This window comes from Mesoplodon densirostris, chromosome 7, assembly GCF_025265405.1.
Source record: "Mesoplodon densirostris isolate mMesDen1 chromosome 7, mMesDen1 primary haplotype, whole genome shotgun sequence".
Taxonomy (NCBI): Eukaryota; Metazoa; Chordata; class Mammalia; order Artiodactyla; family Ziphiidae; genus Mesoplodon; species Mesoplodon densirostris.
The window spans coordinates 66516342-66540681 of NC_082667.1; the positions used below are offsets into that span (position 1 = coordinate 66516342).

Sequence of the window (24340 nt, forward strand, 5' to 3'; positions counted from 1 at the left end):
TGGTGGCGCAGTGGGTGAGAGTCCGCCTCCCGATGCCGGGGACACGGGTTCGTGCCTCGGTTCGGGAAGATCCCACATGCCACAGAGCGGCTGGGCCCGTGAGCCATGGCTGCTGAGCCTGCGCGTCCGGAGCCTGTGCTCCGCAACGGGAGAGGCCACAACAGTGAGAGGCCCGTGTACCGCAAAAAAAAAAAATAAATAAAATAATAAAATAAAATAAAAGGTCCCGCATGCTGCAATGAAGATCCTGCGTGCCACAACTAAGACCCAGCACAGCCAAATAAATATATATAAATAAATACATAAATAAACATTAAAAAATAGAAAAAATAAAAGGGAAAGAAATTTGAAGATGGTGTGGTAGACCTATACATAACAAAATGAATTTTGGTTGCTATTGCACCAAATACTTACTTTTCCTTGGCTATAAATACACTGTTCTCTGGCTGACAGTTACAATCTATTGTGGCTGATTAGATAAAGGGTGGAGAGAGAGAACATTTGTGAATCACCAAGGAACTCAAAACTGAAAGCAAAGATATCATGGTGAACCAACACTGATCCACAGTTACCCAGTGCTGTCTCAGGGACTTTAATCTTTGTCCCAGAGCACTGCACATCTCCATTTCACATTCCCACCACTGAGCTCAGAACCTGTCCGTGACTCCTCGCCTCCCTTAGAAGAGAGAGTCTCTATCAGAGTATACAAATCAACAAAATGTCTTGGTTTTGGGTGAAGAATGATAAACCAGAGCAAAGGATTGTTCTTTACTTTTAGTTAATTCACTGTATCTTTTTTTAATCTTTTTTTTTTCTCTCAAGCATCATTTATACGAGAACTTCATATTTTGTTTTAGAAAAGTTCTTGTTATCTTCTGGACAGAACATTTTAAAAGTTTTGTCTCCTTTCTGCATTCTTTCACTATGGTTGCAAGCCAGAGATAAAATTCAGCTGGATTTGGGAAACAACTGCTAAGAAAGAGACTTAGATAAGTATATACTATGTAGTCAATGGTAAATTCACTCATACCTTTCTGATTACAGCTCACCTTTCCACATCTCACTAGAGCCAAAGGACAAACACACATATACTAACAAACAACAAAATCAAAACCAGAGGGGGGGAAAAAAGGACCAGAGTCATTTCAAGGTCCAAAGTTATGATTTCTGAAAACTTGGAGAACCAAGAATTGGGAAAAGACATAGAGTATTATTTATTTAATTATAGGAAAATAGGAAAAGATATAATTTTGACAGTCCCTGGCAAATTTAAGAGAGAGACAAGGAAGATCATGATCTATGAACATGATCTATGTTTCCTCAGAGAAAACAGATTGTAGGATAATATTAGAAGTCAAAGGGTAAACATTCTTTCTTGGATTCAAGAGTCAATGGCGACAACCGTGAATGACTATCTATTCCTTTGCCATCGTTACCATCTATAGACCAAAAGCAACTCATGAGAAACAAAGCCAGCATTAGTTTCTGCTCCATCTCTATGTTCTTCCTAGGTCAGTGGCTGGCACACTGTGGTCATTCAAGAAACGTTTGCTGAATTGTTAGTTTGGTAGCAGTAACGTGGACCTCTCCCCAGTAAGGTTATGGGCCAATTTAAAGTAATAATCGTTAACAAATACTAAGGGCTTACTGTGTTGCAAAGTATGTTCTAAATGTTTTAAGTGTGCACCCAACTTTAGGAGGTGATTGATACTATTCTCTCTTTCACAGACAAGGAAGCTGAAGCACACAGAAATGAATATGTGGCCGAACCGGGATTTGAGACTAGGCTGTATGGGTTCTAGAGCCTAAACTATACCACCACCTAATTCTGCCTCAGGTCGGGACTTCCCTGGTGGTCCAGTGGTTAAGAATCCGCCTTCCAATGCAGGGCACTCGGGTTCAATCCCTGGCTAGAGAACTAAGATCCCACATGCCACAGGGCAACTAAGCCCGTGTGCCACAACTAGAGAGAAGCCTGCATGCTGCAATGAAGAGCCCAAGTGCTGCAATGAAAGATTCCGCAATGAATATCCTGCATTCCACAACTAAGACCCGACGCAGCCAAATAAATAAATAAATATTAAAAAAAAATACTGCCTCAGGTCAATGAGGAAAGAGCCCCAGGGTAACTCCGTGGTAAATTAAACCAGAGCTGGATACCTTCCTGACCTAAGAACCAAGAAGAGGAAGTGTGCCACTAGGCTGGGGAATTACTATAGATATCAGGAGTTGGCTGATACTAAGCCCTGGGAATGAGGAAGGACCTCTTCTAGCTTATATAGTGGGACAAATACCCTCACTCACACCAACAGCTTGGTTAGTGTATAGTGGAGCAGTGGACTTCAGAAGATCTTGACTCCTTGTCTGAGCACCTTTGTATTGTGCAGAAATTGCAAAATGAAATCTCTCTCTCTCTAATTGCAAAATCGCAAAATGAGAGAGAGAATCAAAAGCCAAGGACAAAAACTAGCCCAGGTCAAACTGGAGGGGCAGATGGATCCAGAAGGCCAAGACTCAGAAGCTGATGAATCCAATCCACTACATGCCATGATGGCGGCATGTTGAATTCAGGGAGTTTTAAAGCTTCCCCTTAACTCCACCCCTCAAATTCTGCTCCCCAAAAGCCTTGTCCCTTTTGATCAGAGGAACAATATAAATACTAACAAGTAACATTGAACATGTTTAAAAAAATAATCTCTCTCAAACCAATCCTTTATGATAGGAAAAACTAGAAGGGGAGGTGATATATGAAATTTAGCTTGACTTGGAGTTTTTAATTTTATGCAGCATAACAATCTTTCCAAGGGAGACAATTAGGAAGAAATGGCCCTGCAGAAACAAGAATAGTGCATGGGGGCTCCCCTGGTGGCACAGTGGTTGACAGTCCGCCTGCCGATGCAGGGGACATGGGTTGGTGCCCTGGTCCGGGAAGATCCCACATGCGGCGGAGCGGCTGGGCCCATGAGCCATGGCCACTGAGCCTGTGCATCCGGAGCCTGTGCTCCGCAACGGGAGAGGCCACAACGGGAGAGGCCACAACAGTGAGAGGCCTACGTACTGCAAAACAAAACAAAACAAAACAAAAAGAATAGTGCATGATTTTTGTTCCTCATTGACTGAAGAGGACTGCCACTCACCCTTGATCCAATTGCTGCATGTAGATGCACAGGATCTACATGTAGATGCACAGATAAACTGCTGATAGGTATCAGGTGAAAAAGAAGGGCAGCACTTCATCCAAAAAGGAGCCCATTATCAATTCATGTACAATTTTCCCCGGGGCTTACATGTCTAAAACTTCAAGGAAGGAAGGGGACAAAAGAAGTGAATGGCACCTAGGAGTCACTCTAGGTGAGTGGTACCCTCAAGTAGGCTGTGGTATAAATCTCATGAGCCTTGGCATCAATCAACCTGTGTTAGAACAGGAGGCTATACTTTTCTAAATTTGAATTTTCCTTTTTGAAGTTTCTTTATTGAACTTCCTTTTGAAATACAGTGTGTCTTAATAAAACTCACTTTGAAAACAAAATTGTCAAATGCACTAACAACAAGGGAAATTACCTGCTATGTGTCAGACATTGTGCTAAGCTGCAATGGATATAATAAGAAGGCAGAAATGGTCTCTGTCTTCATGTATCTAAAAGTCTTTTGGTGAAGAAAGACACTAAAAAATTCAAATGTGATATGTTATAAAAGAGGAAGTACAAATTGCTATGGGTATTAGTGAAGGGAACAATTACGCATAAGCAGAAGAGAAGTTCTCAGAGGAAAGAAATCAAAAGCCAAGATAAAAACCAAGAACTCTCATGAATGGGTGGGAATAGATGGAGATCCATAAAGCCAAGGAGATTTTATTTGCTTAACTTTAAGTGGGTTAAATATTTCAATTAGATAAGGACCCTCTTCTTCTTTCTGGACCTTTGTCCAGAGAGTGGGATTATTCTGAAAAATTTGGTCTGAATTCAGGCTCTTTAATTTTTTTAATGGTTTAATTAAAACTGGGAGATCGGACTATTGTCCTGAAGAGCTTATAGCCTGTTTGGAGAGACAATGTACAAACACAGAAGAAATAAAAGAAGGCTGTTAGGAGACTATAAATGAATAAAGCTTTATAGAAGTTGCTATGGGCAGGAATGATAAGGGATGACATCATGATAAAGGTGTCCTATTTTAGAATTTCCCGGTGAGTTATGACACTCCAAGACAAGGTTTAGGGTATAAGACTGGGGACTAAAATCAGACCAGGATTTATCAACCTTGACACTTGACATTTTGGGTCAGATAATTCTTTGTTGTAGGAGGCTGTCCTGTGCATTATAGGATGTTTAGCAGCATCCCTGGCCTGTACCCACTAGATCCAGCAGCAAAATTCCCCCCAGCTATGACAACCAAGAATGTCTTGTGGCATTATCAAATGTCCCCTGGGAGGCAAGAAATCACCCAGTTGAAAACCACTGCATTAGACCCTGCCACCATGTTGAGCCTGGCTGATGGCAAAGGGAGGTTCGGCAATATAGGGGAGATTCACTATCTAAAAATGGGGCTGATCTACAGTTATGATGAGATAAAAAGTTGGCATCCACGGGCTTCCCTGGTGGCGTAGTGGTTGAGAGTCCGCCTGCCGATGCAGGGGACATGGGTTCGTGCCCCGGTCCGGGAGGATCCCACATGCCGCGGCGTGGCTGAGCCCGTGAGCCATGGCCGCTGGGCCTGTGCGTCCGGAGCCTGTGCTCCGCAACGGGAGAGGCCACAACAGTGAGAGGCCCGCATACCGCCAAAAAAAAAAAAAAAAAAAAAAGAGTTGGCATCCAAATTGTACATTCTGGTATCTAGAAGGGAGGTCTTGGACTCCAGAATGCCAGATAAAAGCTTCCCTTTCAGAATGAGACATATGGGGTGAGTTGTCCTTGAGACCCAATGTCCAATGATCAGGACTAGATAGCTATTTCTGGGCCAACTGAACGGGGAAGATAATTCCATACTAAGTCTCACTCAAAGGGAAGATAAAAATCTACTCAAACAAGTATCTATGAGGGATCTAAGACACAGTTATGTTAATACATAGGAGATGAGCCAGTCAAGCCGTGAAGAGTGGGACAGGTAGAGACAGATATAAAACTTCACTTCCTTTAGCTTTGGGCTTATCCTTGGGTATGAGGAAGATGGACTAGATAACTCTTATGTTCCTTCCAACTCCAGAGTTACATGTAAGAGGTAAGAGAAAACATTTTAATAGTATTACATACTACTTCTGAAGTGTGTACTATATGCCAGGTACTTTACTACATTATCTCACTTAATCCTTATGACAATTCTGTGAGGTAAGTATTACTATTGTCATTGTATAGCTAAGTTTAAGTGGAGTTATTAAGTTAACAAACCAAAATTCAAACACAAATTTGTCTGATCTCCAAAACCTTGATTCTTTCAATTACCATGCTGTATTCCAAGTGTGATAAGAGAGGAAACGATGTGAAGAAAATTTCAGTTTCAGTAAGGGGTAAAGGTGGAGGAAATGAGTAGACTCTGCCTGAAAGAGGGATTGTGTAAGGACAAGTCTTTACTCAGACATACAAAGGTTCTTAGCAAATATTTCATAAACTTTGTAAAGTAGTAGTATTTAACTGTGAGATTATGTTTAAGGGAGGCACTGATGAAGGCTGGGTATCCGAAATATGAATAACATTTAATCTGTATTCTTAAAGAACTCTCAATCTAATATAGCAGACGCAAGTAACAATTCTACAGATTAATAATATTTGATGTACACAATATGCTATGAAGCTGGACAGCTAATGTGACATTTCCCAGACTCTTTCAGTTAGGACTCCAGATGTGATTCTGTTCGATGCATCTTGTGAGAAATGAATACAGAACTGAGCCATGTGAGGAGAGAGGAAAAATACATCGGGTCTAATTTGCTTGTACGGATTTGGCAGAGGCGATGTGTGTGATTCTGGAGCTAGCACATTTCCTAAAACAGCAGCAGCTGCAGCGGCGAAGGTAATACAGTTGTGTGGTGATAATCAATGGCAACTGTCTCCTACAGCAATGACAGTGGGAACATTTCTAACCGCAGCAGAAACAGAGTGCTTGTGAGGGCTGGAAGTTGTTCCAAGGAGCTGGACCTAGAGCTTGCCCCTCCAGTCCTTTCAGTGATTTTGTAAGCACTCATTTCCTTGTTTAGACCTCTTTTTGCCTGTACTAGACTGGATTCTGTATTATGCAACTGAACACTGACTGATGCAGTAATAAGAAGAGTTGTAAACAATTGAATTTCAAGAAAATGGGAATGTGAGAAGAGTTATATGAACTGGATGTATCTGAAGGCAGTGAGGATCTGGTTACTATTAGTGGACACTGTTAGTCCATGACATATAATGGAGAAACAGCTATTTAAAGTATCATCTATGGGGACTACCCTGGCGGTCCGGTGGTTTAGACTCCGAGCTTCCACTGCAGGGGGTGCAGGTTCGATCCTGGTCGAGGAACTAAGACCCCACATGCCGCACAGTGCAGCCAAAAAAAAAAATTCAACTATGGATCGCTAAATTACTAAAATGTAAGTCAGAGACCATCTCTGCCATCGCATGGAGAGTCTCTCTGGGAATAAAGACAACAGAGGAAGGCAGAGCCAAGAGATGGCAAGGGATGGATTCTTACTGACATGATTTGAGTCCCTGGATTCAGATCTATCCATAGACTTTTCAGTTACATGAGAAAATATATTCCATTTTTGCTTAAAAAAAGTTATCATCTTGGGTCATCTGGAATGAGGTGCCTATTAAAGGCAAGGCTTTGGTGGACCATCTGGCTGCTGCGTTAGACCATTATGGAAGATTCAAGGAATACAAGGGCAGGGACAGTGTAGGCTGCTTCTAACTGTGCTAGAAAAGTTAAAGAAAATTATAGGCTCAAGATTTCAAATTTTTAGCTCAGGGCATGTTTAGAAAACCAGGGTTTTTCTATGATTGTCCTAAAAACATCTCTTATCTCTTATAGCTACAGGCCTAACACACCAAAAATTAGAAGCAGAATGTTTTTCAGTAAAATGCTGAATTATGACAGAGGTAGAATTAACAACCTCACTTGATCTCTGATGTGGAAGTTAGGGTACTGACTAGAAAAGTGTAGTATTCCAAAAATGGTGTCCTGTGTTGCCAAACTCCACTGAGAGTCCCTTGCCTGCAGAGGCAGCTCCCTTCTTCCCCTGATGAGGCTGGTCTTACCTTCCTTGAAACCCAATAGAGACCTTATGGTAACCAGTCTCCTCCTACAATGAATAGGCTGACCTTGTAACCTATAGGATATTGCAGAGATGATGGTGTGTGACTTCTGAGACTAGGTCATAAGAGATATTGCATTTTCCCCTTTGTTCTCTCTTAGATATGGGGAAAGCTAGATGCTACGTCATGAGGACACTCACGCAGCACTACAGAGAAGTTCTCATGGTGAGGAACTGAAGTCTCCTGCCAACAACCAGCACTAACTTGCCAGGTAGTGAGTGAGCCATCTTGAGAAGATCCTTCGGATAACTGGGGCCTCATCTGACATCTTGACACCAACCTCATGAGAACTTTAGACAGAACCATCTAGCTATGCCATTTCCAGTTTCCTGACCTGTAGAAACTGTCTGAAATGCTTGTAATTTTCAGTTGCTAAATTTTAGGAAATTTGTTTACAGTAATAGATAATGTAGACCTCATCTTGCACAGGGATATCAATTCTCCTTCTTTTCTACCCTGTGTCTTCTAACTCCAAACCTATAAACGGAGTCAGAACCTAGCATGCTCTAGGGGACCAATTACAAAGTAAATCTAGGAAGAGAAAGATTACATGCAAGAAGAATGGCAAGATTTTGCTAAGTTGCATTAGCAAAAAGCTGGGGAATATGTGTAGTAATAGATTATGAGGGCTCAGGACCAAGGAAAGAAGAATTTATTGATCTGAGAACACTTATCAGAGATTTTGGAGTCAAAGTACTAGTTTGGGTATCTAGGAGTGGTTCTAGTTATGCTTAGTTGGTTAATTAAAAACTAGACTCGACCGGTGACTGAAACTAAATAAAGTTGGGTTACCATAAATTTCTTGATATAATGTTGAAGACAAGCTCCAAAGTTTTGAGAAGAAAGCAACGTAGAAGAGGGTTGTTATTTGTATTAGATCATAGCCCCTGTATCCCCAAAAGAGCTTAGAGCACACATTCTCTTCACTGGAAGTGTGAAGATATACTTTGGTGAGAACAGCATTAGCATCCCTGAATATTACTGTAATGCCTGTCCTCTAGGGATAAATGTTCCATATGTTGCCATTGAAATGCCATTGAGAGACTTGCCTGGTGGTCCAGTTGGTAAGACTCTGTGCTCCCAATGCAGGGGGCCCGGGTTCGATCCCTGGCTGGGGAACTAGATCCCGCGTGCATGACGCAACTAAGAGCCCGCATGCCACAACTAAGATACCATGTGCCACATCTAAGACCCGGTGCAGCCAAAAAAAAAAAAAAAAAAAAAAAACGGAGAAATGCCATTTGGACTTTCTATTTTCAGTGATGGTAAGAGATCCTGAGATAGCAGAGGTGAGGTAGCAGAACATAACCACCATAAACACAGTGGGCACGCTTACAATACAAAGTAACAGAGTGGTAACTGAAAGCATCGATCTACAGAGATCTTTGGTGATGGTTAACTGATCAAAGAATTTCTGGTACCAAAATAGATGAGTAGCTCCCTAAGGACTTAAATATTTGTGTAATCGAAAAACTCTAGGTTGGGAAAATAGAGGCCTGACTAGAGACATCGTAAGAATAATAGCCCTCACCCATCTCCTAGTCCTGGGAAATTCACAGACCCAGAGGCCTCTGAATACAGAGTATGCTAGGTACCTCTGAGAAAGGACTTTGTCATAACATCAAAAGTATGATGTGTAGGGCTTCCCTGGTGGTGCAGTGGTTGAGAGTCCGCCTGCCGATGCAGGGGACACGGGTTCGTGCCCCCGCCCGGGAAGATCCCACATGCCGTGGAGCGGCTAGGCCCGTGAGCCATGGCCGCTGAGCCTGTGCGTCCAGAGCCTGTTCTCCGCAACGGGAGAGGCCACAACAGTGAGAGGCCCTCGTACCGCAAAAAAAAAGAAAAAAAGTATGATGTGTAGATCTTTCTCCTACTCTTCCCCCAAAGGGATATACAGCTATTTGCTAGAGTAAAATTGTGCACGAGGGTTGAGGGAAGGAGAGAACAATCTTGACGTTAAGGGATTATTGAAAAATGGTGTTAATCCCTGGTGATCCAGAATACTATGCACACAGGACTCACTGGTTTTACTGTATATCCCCATCATCCAGTGGCAGCTGGCCTTTAGAACTCTTCAGTGGTCTTTGGAAGACTCAGTTCTAGCACCAAAAGGGAGGGGGACACTTTGCAAAGTTAGGTTGCTGTCCTATAGCAGAGATTAGCAAATTACAGTCGGAGGGCCAAACCGGGCCCACACCCTGTTTTTGTACAGCCTTTAAGAATAGCTTTTATACTTTTTAAGTGTTGTAAACAAAATCAAAGAATATGTGACAGATCCCATAAGTGGCCCTTAAAGCTAAAGCCTGGAATATTTACTATCTGGCCTTTCACAGGAAAAAGTTTGCCAACTCTTGTCCCACAGCATTACGTGTTGTGAAGTAGCGACCAACAGAGTGCTATTTCTCCCTTGTCTACAATATGCGAGCTGGGGAGCCCAGGAGTGAGATAGACAACTCCCACTATTATTACTTACTAATCCACTCACAAAATGTTTTCTATTCCCACGACTTTGAGCTTTGCCCATTTAAAGGCCCAGGAAAGGAACATTCTCCCCAGAAAACCCAATCATGGTTCCACTTAATTGGAACTTTATACTACTAATTAATTATTTTGGGTTCTTCTTGACATTGAAATAATAGGGGGGGAAAGAGATTACAGCATAGGCTGGGATGATTTATTCTTGCTAACAAGGGGAAATCTGATTGCTACGACATAATGGGAGCAAGGATGAGAATGTCTCAAACCCAGGGGATGCTTTGGGTCGCTTTCTAGTATTACCATATACAGTGGTAAAAGTCAATAGGAGACTATAGCAATCCAATTCAAACAGAACCACCAAGGACTCATTCCTCAGGAATGAAGATCACCACATCATATGAAAATTTCAACCAGCTATGGATTGGCAAAATGAGTATGGAATAGATGATGATGGAAGGATGTTGTAAACAGAACCTCAAGACCAGTTGTAGAAATGAGAATGTAGTAGTAATCTACCTCCTTTGTTCTGTTTTATATGTATCTATTTATGTTAATCATTCCCACTGACTTATTTTCTCTCCTAGTTTATATAAAGTACATTTGTTGTTTAATTGCATTGTACTAATGTTAATTTATGAATTTTTATAATTGTACAATGGTTATATAAGATGTTAACATAGGAAGCTAGGCGAAAGGCATTTGTACCATTTTTGCAACTTTTCGGTAAGCCTAAATTTATTTCAAAATAAAAAGCTAAATAAAGCAAATTATCAAGAAAACATATAGAATATATAACTTAGAAATACATACAATAAAGTGATGAAATTTCAGGTGCAACCTGGCAAAAATAAGACACACTTACATAATGTTTGATTTATTTAATACATTAAATGGCATTAAACATTTCTTCTAAACTACACCAGTCATACCAGGAATTTTTCACTATTATTTTTTTAGTTATTGCTGCCCTACAATTTTCTGTTACCTCTTCTTTGGAATTATGAGAGATACTGAAATCTCTGTATTTATCTTGCATGTTTCTTAAATCACCTCTCCCCCATATCTTTGTTCTTTTTTTTTTTTTTTTTTTTTTTTTTTTTTTTTTTTGCGGTACGCGGGCCTCTCGCTGTTGTGGCCTCTCCCATTGAGGAGCACAGGCTCCGGACGCGCAGGCTCAGCGGCCATGGCTCACGGGCCCAGCCGCTTTGCGGCATGTGGGATCTTCCTGGACCGAGGCACGAACCCGTGTCCCCTGCATCGGCAGGCAGACTCTCAACCACTGCACCACCAGGGAAGCCCTTATATCTTTGTTCTTTTGAAATAATTCTTCAGCTTATTCTTTCATTTTGCTATTCATCAGAGTCTATTTACTGTTTAGACTGTCTTTTAATTTTTCAACCATCTTTAAAACTAGCTCTTTTTCATGAAAGTTAGGTGCAATACTCTCTCATTCTTCTGGGGATACTCCATATAAATATTAAATTAAAAAAAATACATGAGAGGGACTTCCCTGGTGGTCCAGTGGCTAAGACTCCGTGCTCCCAATGCAGGGGGCCCGGGTTTGATCCCTGGTCAGGGAACTAGATCCCACATGCCACAACTAAGAGTTCGCATGCCACAACTAAGAGTTCACATGCCACAACTAAAGATCCCATATGCCACAACGAAGATATCGCACTTGACAATGAAGATCCCGTGTGCTGCAACTAAGACCCGGCGCAGACAAATATTTTTTTAAAAATACATGAGAACAATGCTTGATACCACACCTAGTATGCACTAGATAAATATTAACAATTATTGTATCCAAGATCCTCTGTTTATTCTAATAACTGCTTGCTTGGGTGTTAGTTCTTTTGTTTGTTGACTGGTGTCACACTTTCATGGTATTGGTCTTTCTTGGGTATTTGGTTGTTCTTGATTTTGTTCTCACCTTGGTATTCCTTGTTCTCTGTGCCTGAGGTAGTTTCAGTTTATCAGTTTGCTCTGATGATTGTGAGGAAGGGATAAAATGTAATCTTGGACGGTGCATACCAGTGGCTGATATTCTGTTTGTGAAATGAGGTTTCCTTTCCTGGATGTAGCCACCTGAAGTACTGCCTGACTTATCTGCCCCAAGTTTCCAGAGTCACTGTGACAGTTTAGTGTAAAATACCATTTCAGGATAACCTTAGCTTAAAAAAGTGAATGGACTGAGAAGCCAACCCAACCAGAGGTTTCAAATTCCATTCCCCAGTTACCCTTTATGGTTGTTCTAGGACACTGTGCCTTTCCCCCAGCCCACCCCCCAACTCCTTGTATCATTTGCCTCTGACATTGAAGTCTGACTCTTGCTCTGCCATTCTGATCCCATCCGCCCTCTGACTTTCAGGGAATCCCCCAAGTTCCAAATCTGTTTATAATCCTAGGCCATGTTTTTTTTGTTTTTTTTAAATAACTCTGTGTCCTGGTCACCTGGCAAACTCAGATTCATGTTTTTCATGTTTCAAGACTCAAACTGTTTTTTCCTCTTTGAATCGTACTTCTTTAACCATATTTCTTTTCTGAACTTAAGAGCTCCTTGTATACACCTTTATTGTTATTTACAAATGTCTATGTCCTTTCCCATGACTCTCTGAATAAATTAACAATTGAAAGATACTCTCTCCAAAGGTCTATTAGTAACACTAGCGTGTCCACAAGATTATTTTCCGTAGATAGTACTGCTGAGAGGTAACTTACACTTTGCAGTTTTTTTAAATAATGAAAATTCTTACATCACTAATATGGAGTTTATGGTACCGTGGAGCACAAATGAAAAAAAGTTTAACTTGTCCTAGCTATGACAAAAATGATTAGGATGAAAAATCCCAGGAAGAACAATTAGGATGGAGATGACTTTTTCTATCCTAGAGAACAGATTTTTAACACTTTAGAATCATTTTTATACAAGTTTATGCTAACCCTGTAATTATTCCTATGTATTCATTGGGAGAAGAGTAGTAGATGGAAACCCTGTGGGCTTCGTAATCAGGCAGATGTGATTTGGAATCTCAGGTTTGCTACTTATTACCTTTGTGAAACTAGATAAGCAACTTGAACACTGAGCCTGTAGAAGGCAGCCTTCTAAAATGGCTCAAGGTGATCTTTCCCTCCTGGTATTCATGCCTTTGTGTAATATTCTCTCCTCTTGAATATGGGCTGGATCTAGTAACTTGCATTTTAAAAAAAATTATTTATTTATTTATTTTTAATAATCCACAGAAATTTATTTCTCACAGTTCTTCTGGAGGCTGGGAAGTCCAAGATCAAGGTGCCAGCAGATTCGGTGTTTGGTGAAAGCCTGCATCCTGGTTCACTAGTGACTTGCTTTAATGAATAGAACACAAGAAAAGTGATGGAATAACACTTCCAAAATTAGGTTATAAAAGTCTGTGACTGCTGTGTTACTGGCACTCTCTCACTTGCTCACTTCGATGATGCCAGCTGGCATGTTGTAAGCAGCACTATAGAGAGGTCCACGTGTCATGGAGCTGAGGGCAGCCTCCCACTCAGCCCAGCAGCCTGTGAAAAACTGAATCTTGGCAACAGGAGTGAGCTTGGAAGTGGCTCCTTCCCCAGTGGAGCCTTGAAATGACTGTAGCCCTGGCCAATACCTTCATTGCAGCCGTGGGAGATGCTGAAGCAGAGTATGGAGCTAAACTGCGCCTGGATTCCTGACCTACAGAAACTGTGAGGAAATACGTTTTTTACAGCCAATAAATTGTTATTCAACAGATAATACTGATGTCATACCTCAGAGAGATATAATTTAAAAATGAATAAAAAGCATCTGGCATCATGTGTGTGTGTATATATATATACACACACACATGATGCCAGATGTAAGGATCTCTACCAGGCAATGTTTTGTTATAGCATTGTTGGTTATAGCATTAGAATAATGGTTTTTAATAATGCTATAGAGTTTTACAGTGACTTTTGATACATATCTTATTTGACTCTCAGAGCAGGGATATAAGTAAAACTGTGGTGTAATAAGAAATGTATGTGGTCTTAGTCCTGGGTTTCTGGCACAGAGCCCTCCAAAGAAAACTCTTGGAGTTTCCTGAGTGATAGGAGTGCCTTTTGTCTTTCAGTAGGAGTCTCTTTTGAGCACTCTTGAGTTTATGCTAATGAGGTGACTTAGGGTGGGGCTCCTAGATAACCGCGGGATGGGGCTGGTCACCAGAAAGACTAAGTGATTGGAGGGTTGGAACTTTCACACCCACCCACTGACATCTGGGAAGGGTAAGGTCGGGGAGGGCTACAGATTAAGCTCTATAGAAACTCTTGAACCACAGGAGTTGAGCTCCTGGGTTGGTGAGCACGTGGGCATGTGGGGAGAGTGGCCTGCTAGGGGGAGAGCGTGCGCGGGTAAGCTTGGAAACTCCGCACTCCCTCCTCTATATACCTTACTTACCCTATGCATCTCTTCCATTTGGCTGTTCCTGAGTTATAGACTTTTATAACAAACCAGTAAATTTGAGTAAAGGTTTCTCTGAGTTCTGTCAGCCACTCTAGTAAATTGAACAGGAAGAGGGGGTCACGGGCACCTCCAATTTAACGTGTACTTGCTATTGGTGTCTGAAGGAGGGTTGGTGGGAACTCTTGTTGGACTGAGCCCTTAACCTGTAGGATCTGACACTATCTCCAGGTTAACAGTGTCAGAATTGAATTAAATTGTAAGACTCCTCAGTCAGTGTCTGCTGAGAATTGGAAAACTGCTTGGCGGTGTTGTAAAAAACACATATTAGAAAAACAGAGACTAAAATATTATTCCTCTTTTACAGAGGAAGAAACTGAGCTTCAAGAGAATTTAAGTGACTTGTCCAAGGTTCTACAACTAGAAAGTGTCAGAGCTGAGATTCAAACCTAGGCTTTCCCCATCATTACCATGTCAACATCTAACACTTAACGAACAACTATTAGGTGTCAGACATTATTCTAGGTCCTGAAAATACAGAGGTAGATAAGAAAGTCAATGCCTCTGCCCCCATGGAGTTTACATTCCTCTTTATGCAAATGGAAATGAAAATTAAAATGTTTCATTAGTTAAATCTTTCCTATGTTTATTTTGGAGTAGTGTTTTTAATATTTTATGACTTGGAAATGCAACGTTTCCTTTATCATCAACTTTGTCCTGATTTGAGTAAATTTCACTGGCAGTGATGTAATACAAAGCAGAGGCATGGTTGTGTGTTTCAGTATTTGATTGGCTAAGTACCAGATAAATCCTCCATACCTACACCGAACAATTCTTCCTTGATATTCATAAGAGTTTGTGTCTTGAACTTCAGGGCTTTGTTTCATAAGCTCTATTCATTTCTCATGTTTTGGCATAAAGTTTAGTTGATGAAAGTCTGCTTTTTTCCTTGAATACAAGATTAAGCAAAAATAGAATAGGTACAGTTTATTGGTGTTGCACAATTTAAGGAGTGACAGACTTATCTGATGCTTGCAGGAACACTGAGACTATCCTAATTGGTAGTCAATATATTGTGAAATCAGTTAAGACTCAGAACTTCAAGCCCATAACAGACTAGAGCTCTCTATTGTATCTGACTGGACACTGAAACCTTGAGAGTAGCTTGTTTTCTAGGACAAGTACACAGTTTGACTGTCAGAAAGAAAACTGTTTCCAAAGCCTTCCTGGAAAGGGATGCTATGTTGGCTTAGTTCCTGATGACAGCTATCTGATTGATTCATGGTGCTTTGATCCACCATATGTATATTTAAAAGCTGGGAAGGCTATGTGAAAAGTGAGTTGCTGTTAAGGTGGATGTATTCTAGAGCGATTCTCACTGCTGCCTCTTGAAATAGGTGCTTCATGGAGAAAGAAAATGGTGTATGAATGTTTCTGAGTGTATCTGGGAGCCTTTTAAAGGCTCCAGAAGTATTTGACGATTGACAATATACCATGACTTTTTATTTTTCATTTATACATGTAGAATAGTAAAAATAACATTTTGCATTTTAAAGCCCCTCTCTAAACGCAAAGTACTTCATACGTGTTAGGCACTTAATTCTTCCATAGCTGTAACATGGTTATGTAACCTACCTCAGAATTAATTGCCTAAGACCCATGAAGTGCTCTAGAAATGGATATCCAGAGTGACTTTTAAAATATTATTTTAGTAACATGGAGAAAAGCCCTGGACTAAAATCTTACTCTGTCATCCCAGGCCAACCCCAATGCTGTACCATTCAGACCAGAGTTCTCTTTACATTATTTTGGGAAGAGAGGTAGGGGCTACTTTATATGAACTCTTGAAATCATTCAAAATTAAGTTAACAAATAGTTCCAACAGTGAAATTCCTAAGGATGAGTGAGCCTCTTTTGCTTCTCTACCCTCTAAGACTTCTGGGATCCTCTTCCTTGAGGGACAGGGGAAGGATAGGACAGTTACGACACCATCAGGAACATGATTTAGCAGCCAACTTGAGGAGTTACCAGATAAGGCTTGGAGACTCAACATTCATCCCTTCATTCAATAAGAACATAATGCAAGCCAAATCTGGGTATTTTTATACATCATAAGCCTTTGATTAATGCACTATGTTTCCTTATGAGTAAAAATAAGCAAAAGATAATCACCATTATATTTTGCATGCCCTCAAATTCAGATAGTTGTCAAGTTTGTGCCACAAAACAGTGCCATAAGGAGTATAGCATGGTGCTTTATGGGATAAAAAGAGGCCCAATATATGTTCCCTCCTTTTAAGAGTGGAGATGGAGACTCTTTCAATTAACATGGACATTTTCCAAAGTGGGGTCTCTAAGGTTCTGGGTCTTCTCAGAAGTATATGAAGGTCCCAGTGTCATCCAAACTCTGAGCTATTCAAAAGAAAGGGTGGATTATTATGTACTAATGGATTTAAAATACCCCAGGTATAGTCCTCAATGCCCTCACACATTTACAAATATCCCTCGGAGATGGTATCCTAATCCCCACCCCCTTCTTCCCTTTGAGAACCACAATGCCTTCCCATTGTACTTGAAATAAAATCCAAACTCCTTATACTGGCCTCTAATACACTAAATAATTTGGTTTCTTCCTACCTCTTTGACAATTTTTACCACACGCATAGTGACGTGTGTGCATTACTCCAGACGTTTAATCTTCCTATTCCTCAAACACACCAAGCTCTTTCTGTATATGGGTGTTTGCACTTGCCTTCTCTCCATCTGGAGTATTCTCTCCCCAGTCTTCATCTGACTGGCTCCCTCTTATCACTCAGGTTTTGGCTGAAATGTCACTTTCTCAAAGAGACTATCCCAGATTAACTCAGTTAATTCTCCTTCATTAACCTATTTACTTAATAGCACTCAATAGTTTGTCTTTCCCACTAGAATGTAAATTCTTTGAGAGTAATGACACCTTCACTCCCTTTTCTTAGGGTTGCTGTGGATTCAGTCTAACTTTGATATTTCTTTCAGCATGTCTGTGGACTTTTAGGAAGGTAAGAGTCAAATGCAGGCATTTAGATCACCACCTTACATCTGAAGTCCCAGCTTGTTTGGGGAAGGGTTTATTTTGCTCAAAGGTATTTGTCAAGAAAGCCTTGTGAACTGCGATGTAACAGATTTTGCCTTGTCAACACATAACTCTTCTGAGAAGTTAAAACAATCTTGTAGGGAACTTGTTTACAACTTTGACAGAAAACAGCTTTGAAGATAGAGGACTACTCAAATTATTTCTGGCTGATCATTTCCCCTACAAAGCATATGACTTATTAAACGTCAAAAAATTTTTAAATCCCATCACATTTATCAGGGTCTTCAACAAGTTAACGGAAAAATGAATAGCAGATTTGTTTTCAAGGTTAATTTCTAATTTGAATTACACACCCGATTCATAACTAGGCCAGCCTAAACTAATACGTAAAATCCATTTATTACCAAGTTGTCCCACGAAGAGAAATGGCATTTCTGATAATATCTAATAATGTCAATACATGTGCTGATTTAGTTTCTGGTCTATAAAATATTGCCTGTGGCAGAGTTTTGAGTGATAGCACTATGGTAGATGGCAGAATAACCAGAGATCAGACTATCTCAGTTTGGGCTGGGACTCATCATTGCAGCTAAGTTTACCAGTAGATTCTAGTTTTATATTGCTTTCCCTTTAGACCACTATATTAGTTAAGGTGATTTTGTCTATGGTAATAGAAAACCCAATGTAAAGGGTCTTAAACAATAGTTTTATTGGCCTAGGCAACAAAAAAATTAAAGGCAGGAATCTGATCAAGTTTGGTTCAGTCAGGGCTCTGGTTTAATTTCTAAGTTTTTGGTTGTGCCCCCCACCCCTATGTATTGGCTTTATCCCCATGCTGGTAGCTAAAGAGTTGCAGCAATTCCAGGCCTCCCAAGTACACAGGATATTTATCTCTTCATTAAGAGTGAGGAAGCAACTTTTGTCAAAGCCCCTGTAATACTGCTCTTGCTTTTCACTTGCCTGTATTGGGTCACATATTACTCCTGGGCCAATTACTGTGGCCAGAGCAATACTATGCCTTAACAGGCTTACAGCCAGGTTCCTTGAACAATTTTTGTAAGGGCAATGGCATTACATTCACTGGTGTTTTTCAAACAGTGGATCAGGACCTAAGAATGGGTCATGAAATTAATCTTTGAGTTTTCATCATTTAAAAAGTTAAATATATTTGGGCCTCCCTGGTGGCGCAGTGGTTGAGAGTCCGCCTGCCGATGCAGGGGATACGGGTTCGTGCCCCGATCTGGGAGGATCCCATGTGCCGCGGAGCGGCTGGGCCCGTGAGCCATGGCCGCTGGGCCTGCGCATCCGGAGCCTGTGCTCCGCAACGGGAGAGGCCACAACAGTGAGAGGCCCGCATACCGCAAAAAGAAAAAAAAAAAAAAAAAAAAAAAAAAAGTTAAATATATTTGGGATTACACTGCACATACAAAGGATTAGTACTGTTCTATGAAACTTTGGTGCGCACACATGCCCACACCTAGATTATATTGTAAAATCTGTTTCCTGTGTGAATTGGGGTCAAAATACTATCTTAGACAAAACAAGTCCACTCCTGAAGCTGGAGACAGATCAGCTTTTACTTAAGTATATGGATTATGTAGGGGGAAAGCAGATACCTGAAAGAAAATCAGGGTACAACTTGGGAGAGGAAAATATATGCTGGGGATTAGTTAATAATTTCCACTGTAACCTGCCTGACGCTTGAGTTATGCCTTCAACTATACTAGATTCCAACATAGTCATAACCAAACATATTTTAGTTTTTCCAATGTACATTTCCCTTCCAAAAAAGCACTTCATTCCTTTCATCCAGTAAGTATCCACGATGGGGCAATTTATAAATTTTATCATTTGGTTGTTGGAAAATATTATGGTAAAAGACTAATGTAAAAAGCTTGGCTTATGGGAATTCCCTGGTGGTCCTGTGGTTAGGACTCCGTGCTTCCATCACAGGGGGCACAGGTTCGATCCCTGGTTGGGGAACTAAGATCCTGCAAGCCATGAGGCACAGCCAAAAAAAAAAAAAAAAAATAAGCTTGTCTTAACCATGTCCTACTGTCTAGCACAGGGAACTATATTCAAGATCCTGTGATAAACCATAATAGAAAAGAATTTGGAAAAGAATGTATATATATGTATAACTGAGTCATTTTGCTATACAGCAAAAATTGATACATTGTAAATCAACTATATTTCAATAAAGAAAAAAAAAAAGGCTTGGCTTCCAAGGGAAAAATCCACATATTTCGAAAAACTGAGCACATCTTACCATCATCACCCTAATCTTTATTTAGGTTAAAATTTGTAACTTCTTTGACAAGAACGTTAGAGCTCATTCTAGTTCAACCCCTTTCATTTGGTAAGCGAAGAAACTAAGGCCAAGAAAGAAGGATGAACTTATCTAAGGCAATTAATAAGTTGAAGAACACAAGTCTCTTGATAGCTGCTTCAGAATTCTTTCCATTGTAACTAATTAACAGTGCAGTTATTACCAACTTTAACAAATGAAAGTAAATAACATGCATAAGCTCCAGAGGCACCTAGATTTACAGAGCTGTTGGATTCTTTCAAGAGTTGTAGGTGAATTATATTTTGGAGAGGAAAACTGCATTTTTAAGGAAACGGGGGGCTTATTAATAAATGCTGCTTTGGGGAGTCAAAAAGATATTTGTGCTCCCATGTTCACAGCAGTATTATTCACAGTAGCCAAAGAGAGATATAACCCAAGTGTCCATTGATGGATGACTGGATAAACAAAATGTGCATACACACACACACACACACGAAAACTATTCAGCCTTAAAAAGAGGAAATTTTGGCACATGCTACAGCGTAGATGAACCTATTTATAGCTGTGTGAAATAAGCCAGACTGAAAAGGACAAATACTGTATGATTCCACTATGAGGTCCCTAGAGTAGCCAAATTCAGAGACAGAAAATGCAAATAATAAGTGCCAAGGACTAGGGGAGGAGAATGGGGGGTTAATGTTTAATGGGGACAGTTTCAGTATAGGAAGATGAAAAAGTTCTGGGGACGGATGATGGTGATGGTCCTTAATGCCACTGTATACTTAAAAGTGGTTAAAATGGTAAGTTTTGTGTAATGTATATTTTCCTACAATTAAAAACAAAAAAGAAAACCTTGTACAGAGTAAAAAAAAAAATGCTGCTTTTGAAGTCTTTGAAAGACAAAGAATAGTTACTGCCTTATCTGTTTAAGTTGAAGCCAAGAATTTTAAAGCTAATTTTCATAATGTTATAGTATGAATTATATTTCACCTTAATACCTTACCTTTTAAGTTAGGGAATTCAATTCACTGAGCACTTACAGTATTATTAGAAATTTGCTAAATCTATGAATGATCCCAAAGAAGTCTAAACTACAAGAGATTACAATTTGTGTATTTATATATGTGTGGTACTAGGGCAAGATTTACATAGGAAACAATCCTCATTAAGAAATCAAGACAGGCCGAAGGGGGGTGGGGGAGGGAAGGACTGAGAGTTTGGAATTAGCAGATGCAAACTATTATATATAGGATGGATAAACAACAAGGTCCTATTGTATAGCACATGGAACTATATTCAATATCTGGTGACAAACCATATTGGAAAATATGAAAAGGAATATATATAACGGAATCACTTTGCTGTACAGCACAAACTAACACAACACTGTGAATCAACTATACTTCAATAAAATTTTTTTAAAAGACAAAAAAAAAGAAATCAAGGCAATTTCAATTACACTTGACCCTTGAACAACATGGGGGTCAGGGGTGCCAACCCTATGCGAAGTTGAAAATCTGTGCATAACTTATAGTCACCCCTCCCTATCCGCGGATTTAACTAACCATGGGCCATGTAAGCATTGTATAATTTACTACTGAAAAAAATCTGGGTATAAGTGGACCCATGCAGTTCAAACCTGTGTTGTTCAAGGATCAACTGTACTTGAATTATAGGGATTAAAAGTGGGATAATGTACATAAAATATTGTATATTGGTTATACCTCAATAAAACAAAAAAACCCCAGTGATGAAAAGAGATTCCTGATAATATCATCTAAACAAAGATCCAATCATCCCTGAGGCTACTGCAAACACTGCCCAATAAGTAAAACTTTCTGACTTGAGTAAGTTTGATTTGGGTTTCTATAAATTACATGTGAGAGCCTTGATAATACAAGAAATATTTGTGGTTCGTATTTTTATTTAAGGAGAATGGGGAGCCAACTAAATTAATTACAGAAACAGGCAAGAAAAAAAAAAGTGGGAGAGCCCTTTTGGATTGGATACATTACAGGACTTCACTGTTTCATGCAGGCAAGAAGGGTAGCTGTCACTTGAGGTTGCCATGTTATTTAGCCCCCAAATATCTCTTGCAATATTAAGTAGAACGCCACCCATTTCTTCCTTTAGAGTTTTCTCTTTTGTGTGGCGGGGTTTGTCAGCCTTCCCTCTACTTCTAGATAGAGCCTCTAGTATTTGGAGCCTTAGGGAGTACTGGCAGAATGGTAACCAAAGGATTTTGGAGGTACAAAATAAAGGGAATCTGAGTGCTCAAGATTTACTTTGCTTTGGTTTTATTTAAGGGTAGGTAGAGTTTAAACATAAAAGAAAAGAATCTCCTCTTTTGGGATTCAGTCATGGTGACTACAGTGGGTTAGGGTAATATAGAAGTTGCTGTCTGGAACTAGACGTGCCCATCATCCAGCAGGTACAAGACCTATCTTTAGGTACAAAAGTCTGTTCTCACTAGCCGCACGTGGTACCCATAGGTTAGTCCTGATAGGTTATAGAACAGGTCAGTAGTTGATATCAAGAACCAAGTTGGGTAGTGCTGGCATTACTAGTAGCAGTTAGCAGTGTCTCAGTCAATAGATTTGGGTTTAAATGCAGAAAAGCAGACTCTCAGAGAAGGTGGTTAGGGGTAAAGGACTAGAAAGCGAGAGGTCTTATATCTCAAGAGGCTTACATCCTGGACAGATGACCTAAGCAAAGGCTCAGGTTCAGCAATCACACAGGGAGTCTCGTTACCACACTTGAGGCACCAGCCAAATGTACACATCATGGCATTGTACATACTTCTCGAAATAGCGTACCTTTAATTCTGGGATCAGCTGACAAAAAGTACTGCATGTATAATTATCATGAATCTTTTTGGAGAATTAATTTTACTCGATAGCAATTTAATCCCTATGTTACATATTTTTATACTAAAACAAGCAGTCATGCTTTCAAGTAGATGGAGTAGTATTTTGGATGAATTTAGACAAGAAAGCACAGATTTCAAAGAAATGCCCACATCTTAGTAAGGAGTTTTAGCTATACTCCCAAGTCATTTTTTGATGCTCTTAGAAAAGTCTGAAATGCAATGAAGGCAAAAGTACTGTCAGAAAAGACCAATTTAAACTAAGTTCTGCTACTTGTGTGACCTTGGGTAAATTCAGAAATTACCTAATCCCATAGGATTGTTTTAAGATTACTGATAACATACAAGCATCTAGCAGAGTAACTGACAGGTAAATAGGTGCTTAATGTGACAAAGGAAAAAAAGCCTGGGCTAAAAATACTTAATCTTGCTGCCTCATATTAGGTCAGGTCCCATATAGCCTGTTAGGTCTCCACATAGAATAAAAACTCAGACTGGAAGTGTGAGTGTGGAGTGAAGCTTGACTGGAACATGGCTGGATATGGCAAGGAACTAATGTAAGTCACTTATCTATTCCTGACTACCCACTGTTAGATTTATATACATACTCATTTTATCTTAATAACTCTTTAAAGAAGCATAATTACAATTTTACAAATGAGATAATAGGTTCAGAAAGGCTCAAATTGACCAAAGTTAAAGAGCTAGTTAGGGAATTCCCTCGCGGTCCAGTGGTTAGGACTCCGAGCACTCACTGCCGAGGGCCTGGGTTCAACCCCTGGTCGTCGGGGAACTAAAATCCCACAAGCTGCTCAGCATCGCCCAAAAAAAAAAAAAGCTAATTAAGTAGTGGAGCAGGTACCTAAGCCTCATCATTCTATCACATTCTGACTTAGGGAGGGGAGGTTCTCCTCTTCCCCAAAATGGGGAGTGGGTTTGAATAAGTGAGATTAAATAAATAATGGCTATCTAGTAGTTATATGGTAGGTCTTGACTATAGGAATAACACAAAGAATATTTAACCCTGAGTTGGTGAACTGTGTTGGGTGATGTGACATGCAAGAGAAGACTAGAGGCAGGAATGTCAGTCAGAAATCTTTCATAGTGGGCTTCCCTGGTGGCGCAGTGGTTGAGAATCTGCCTGCTAATGCAGGGAACACAGGTTCGAGCCCTGGTCTTGGAGGATCCCACATGCCGCGGAGCAACTGGGCCCATGAGCCACAACTACTGAGCCTGCGCATCTGGAGCCTGTGCTCCGCAACAAGAGAGGCCGCGATAGTGAGAGGCCCGTGCACCGCAATGAAGAGTGGCCCCCGCTTGCCACAACTAGAGAAAGCCCTCACACAGAAACGAAGACCCAACACAGCATAAATAAATTAATTAATTAATAAACTCCTACCCCCAACATCTTAAAAAAAAAAAAAGGAAATCTTTCATAGTATTCTAAGAATACCCTGATCAGGGTTTCAAGTCCTATCATCTTCAAGTACAGTAAAGCCTCGTTAATTTAGACTATAGTATATGGAATTGGCAATAATCTGTACACGAACTGAGAAACAAAGAAAATCTGAAAATGTTCTTCACACTCCCTCCACCTCCCCAACAGTTCAGCTCCAATCAAAGCTCTGACATTCCCCAGTAACTTCTGCCTAATGGCCACACTAAATTCTAGGTAATGGAATAACTGAGCCCAAACAACAAAGAGTAGCATTCTATACACGATAGCATACAAATATAAGCTACCATGCCCTCTTCCATTTTTTGTCGGGTCACCTTCACCAACATTTTTTCCTTTATTTAGCATCTACTTTAGTAAGGTCTTCTGCCAGATAATGGAGACATAGAGCTGGATAAGATCATATAACAACAGCTCAGTCCAATAACACTGGAAATTATGAGACCA

At 40.2% G+C, this 24340-nt stretch overlaps 1 protein-coding gene across 1 annotated transcript in view; it reads right to left on the reverse strand.

Annotated features, from left to right (window-relative positions):
* The window catches only part of EIF4G2 (eukaryotic translation initiation factor 4 gamma 2), a 35468-nt gene extending 22232 nt beyond the window's left edge, over window positions 1–13236 (reverse strand). The window contains exon 1 of the mRNA XM_060105214.1: window positions 13208–13236. Coding sequence (XP_059961197.1) covers window positions 13208–13236 — 29 coding nt within the window. The remainder of the gene's footprint in view (window positions 1–13207) is intronic.
* Between the last annotated feature and the right edge of the window lie 11104 nt (window positions 13237–24340).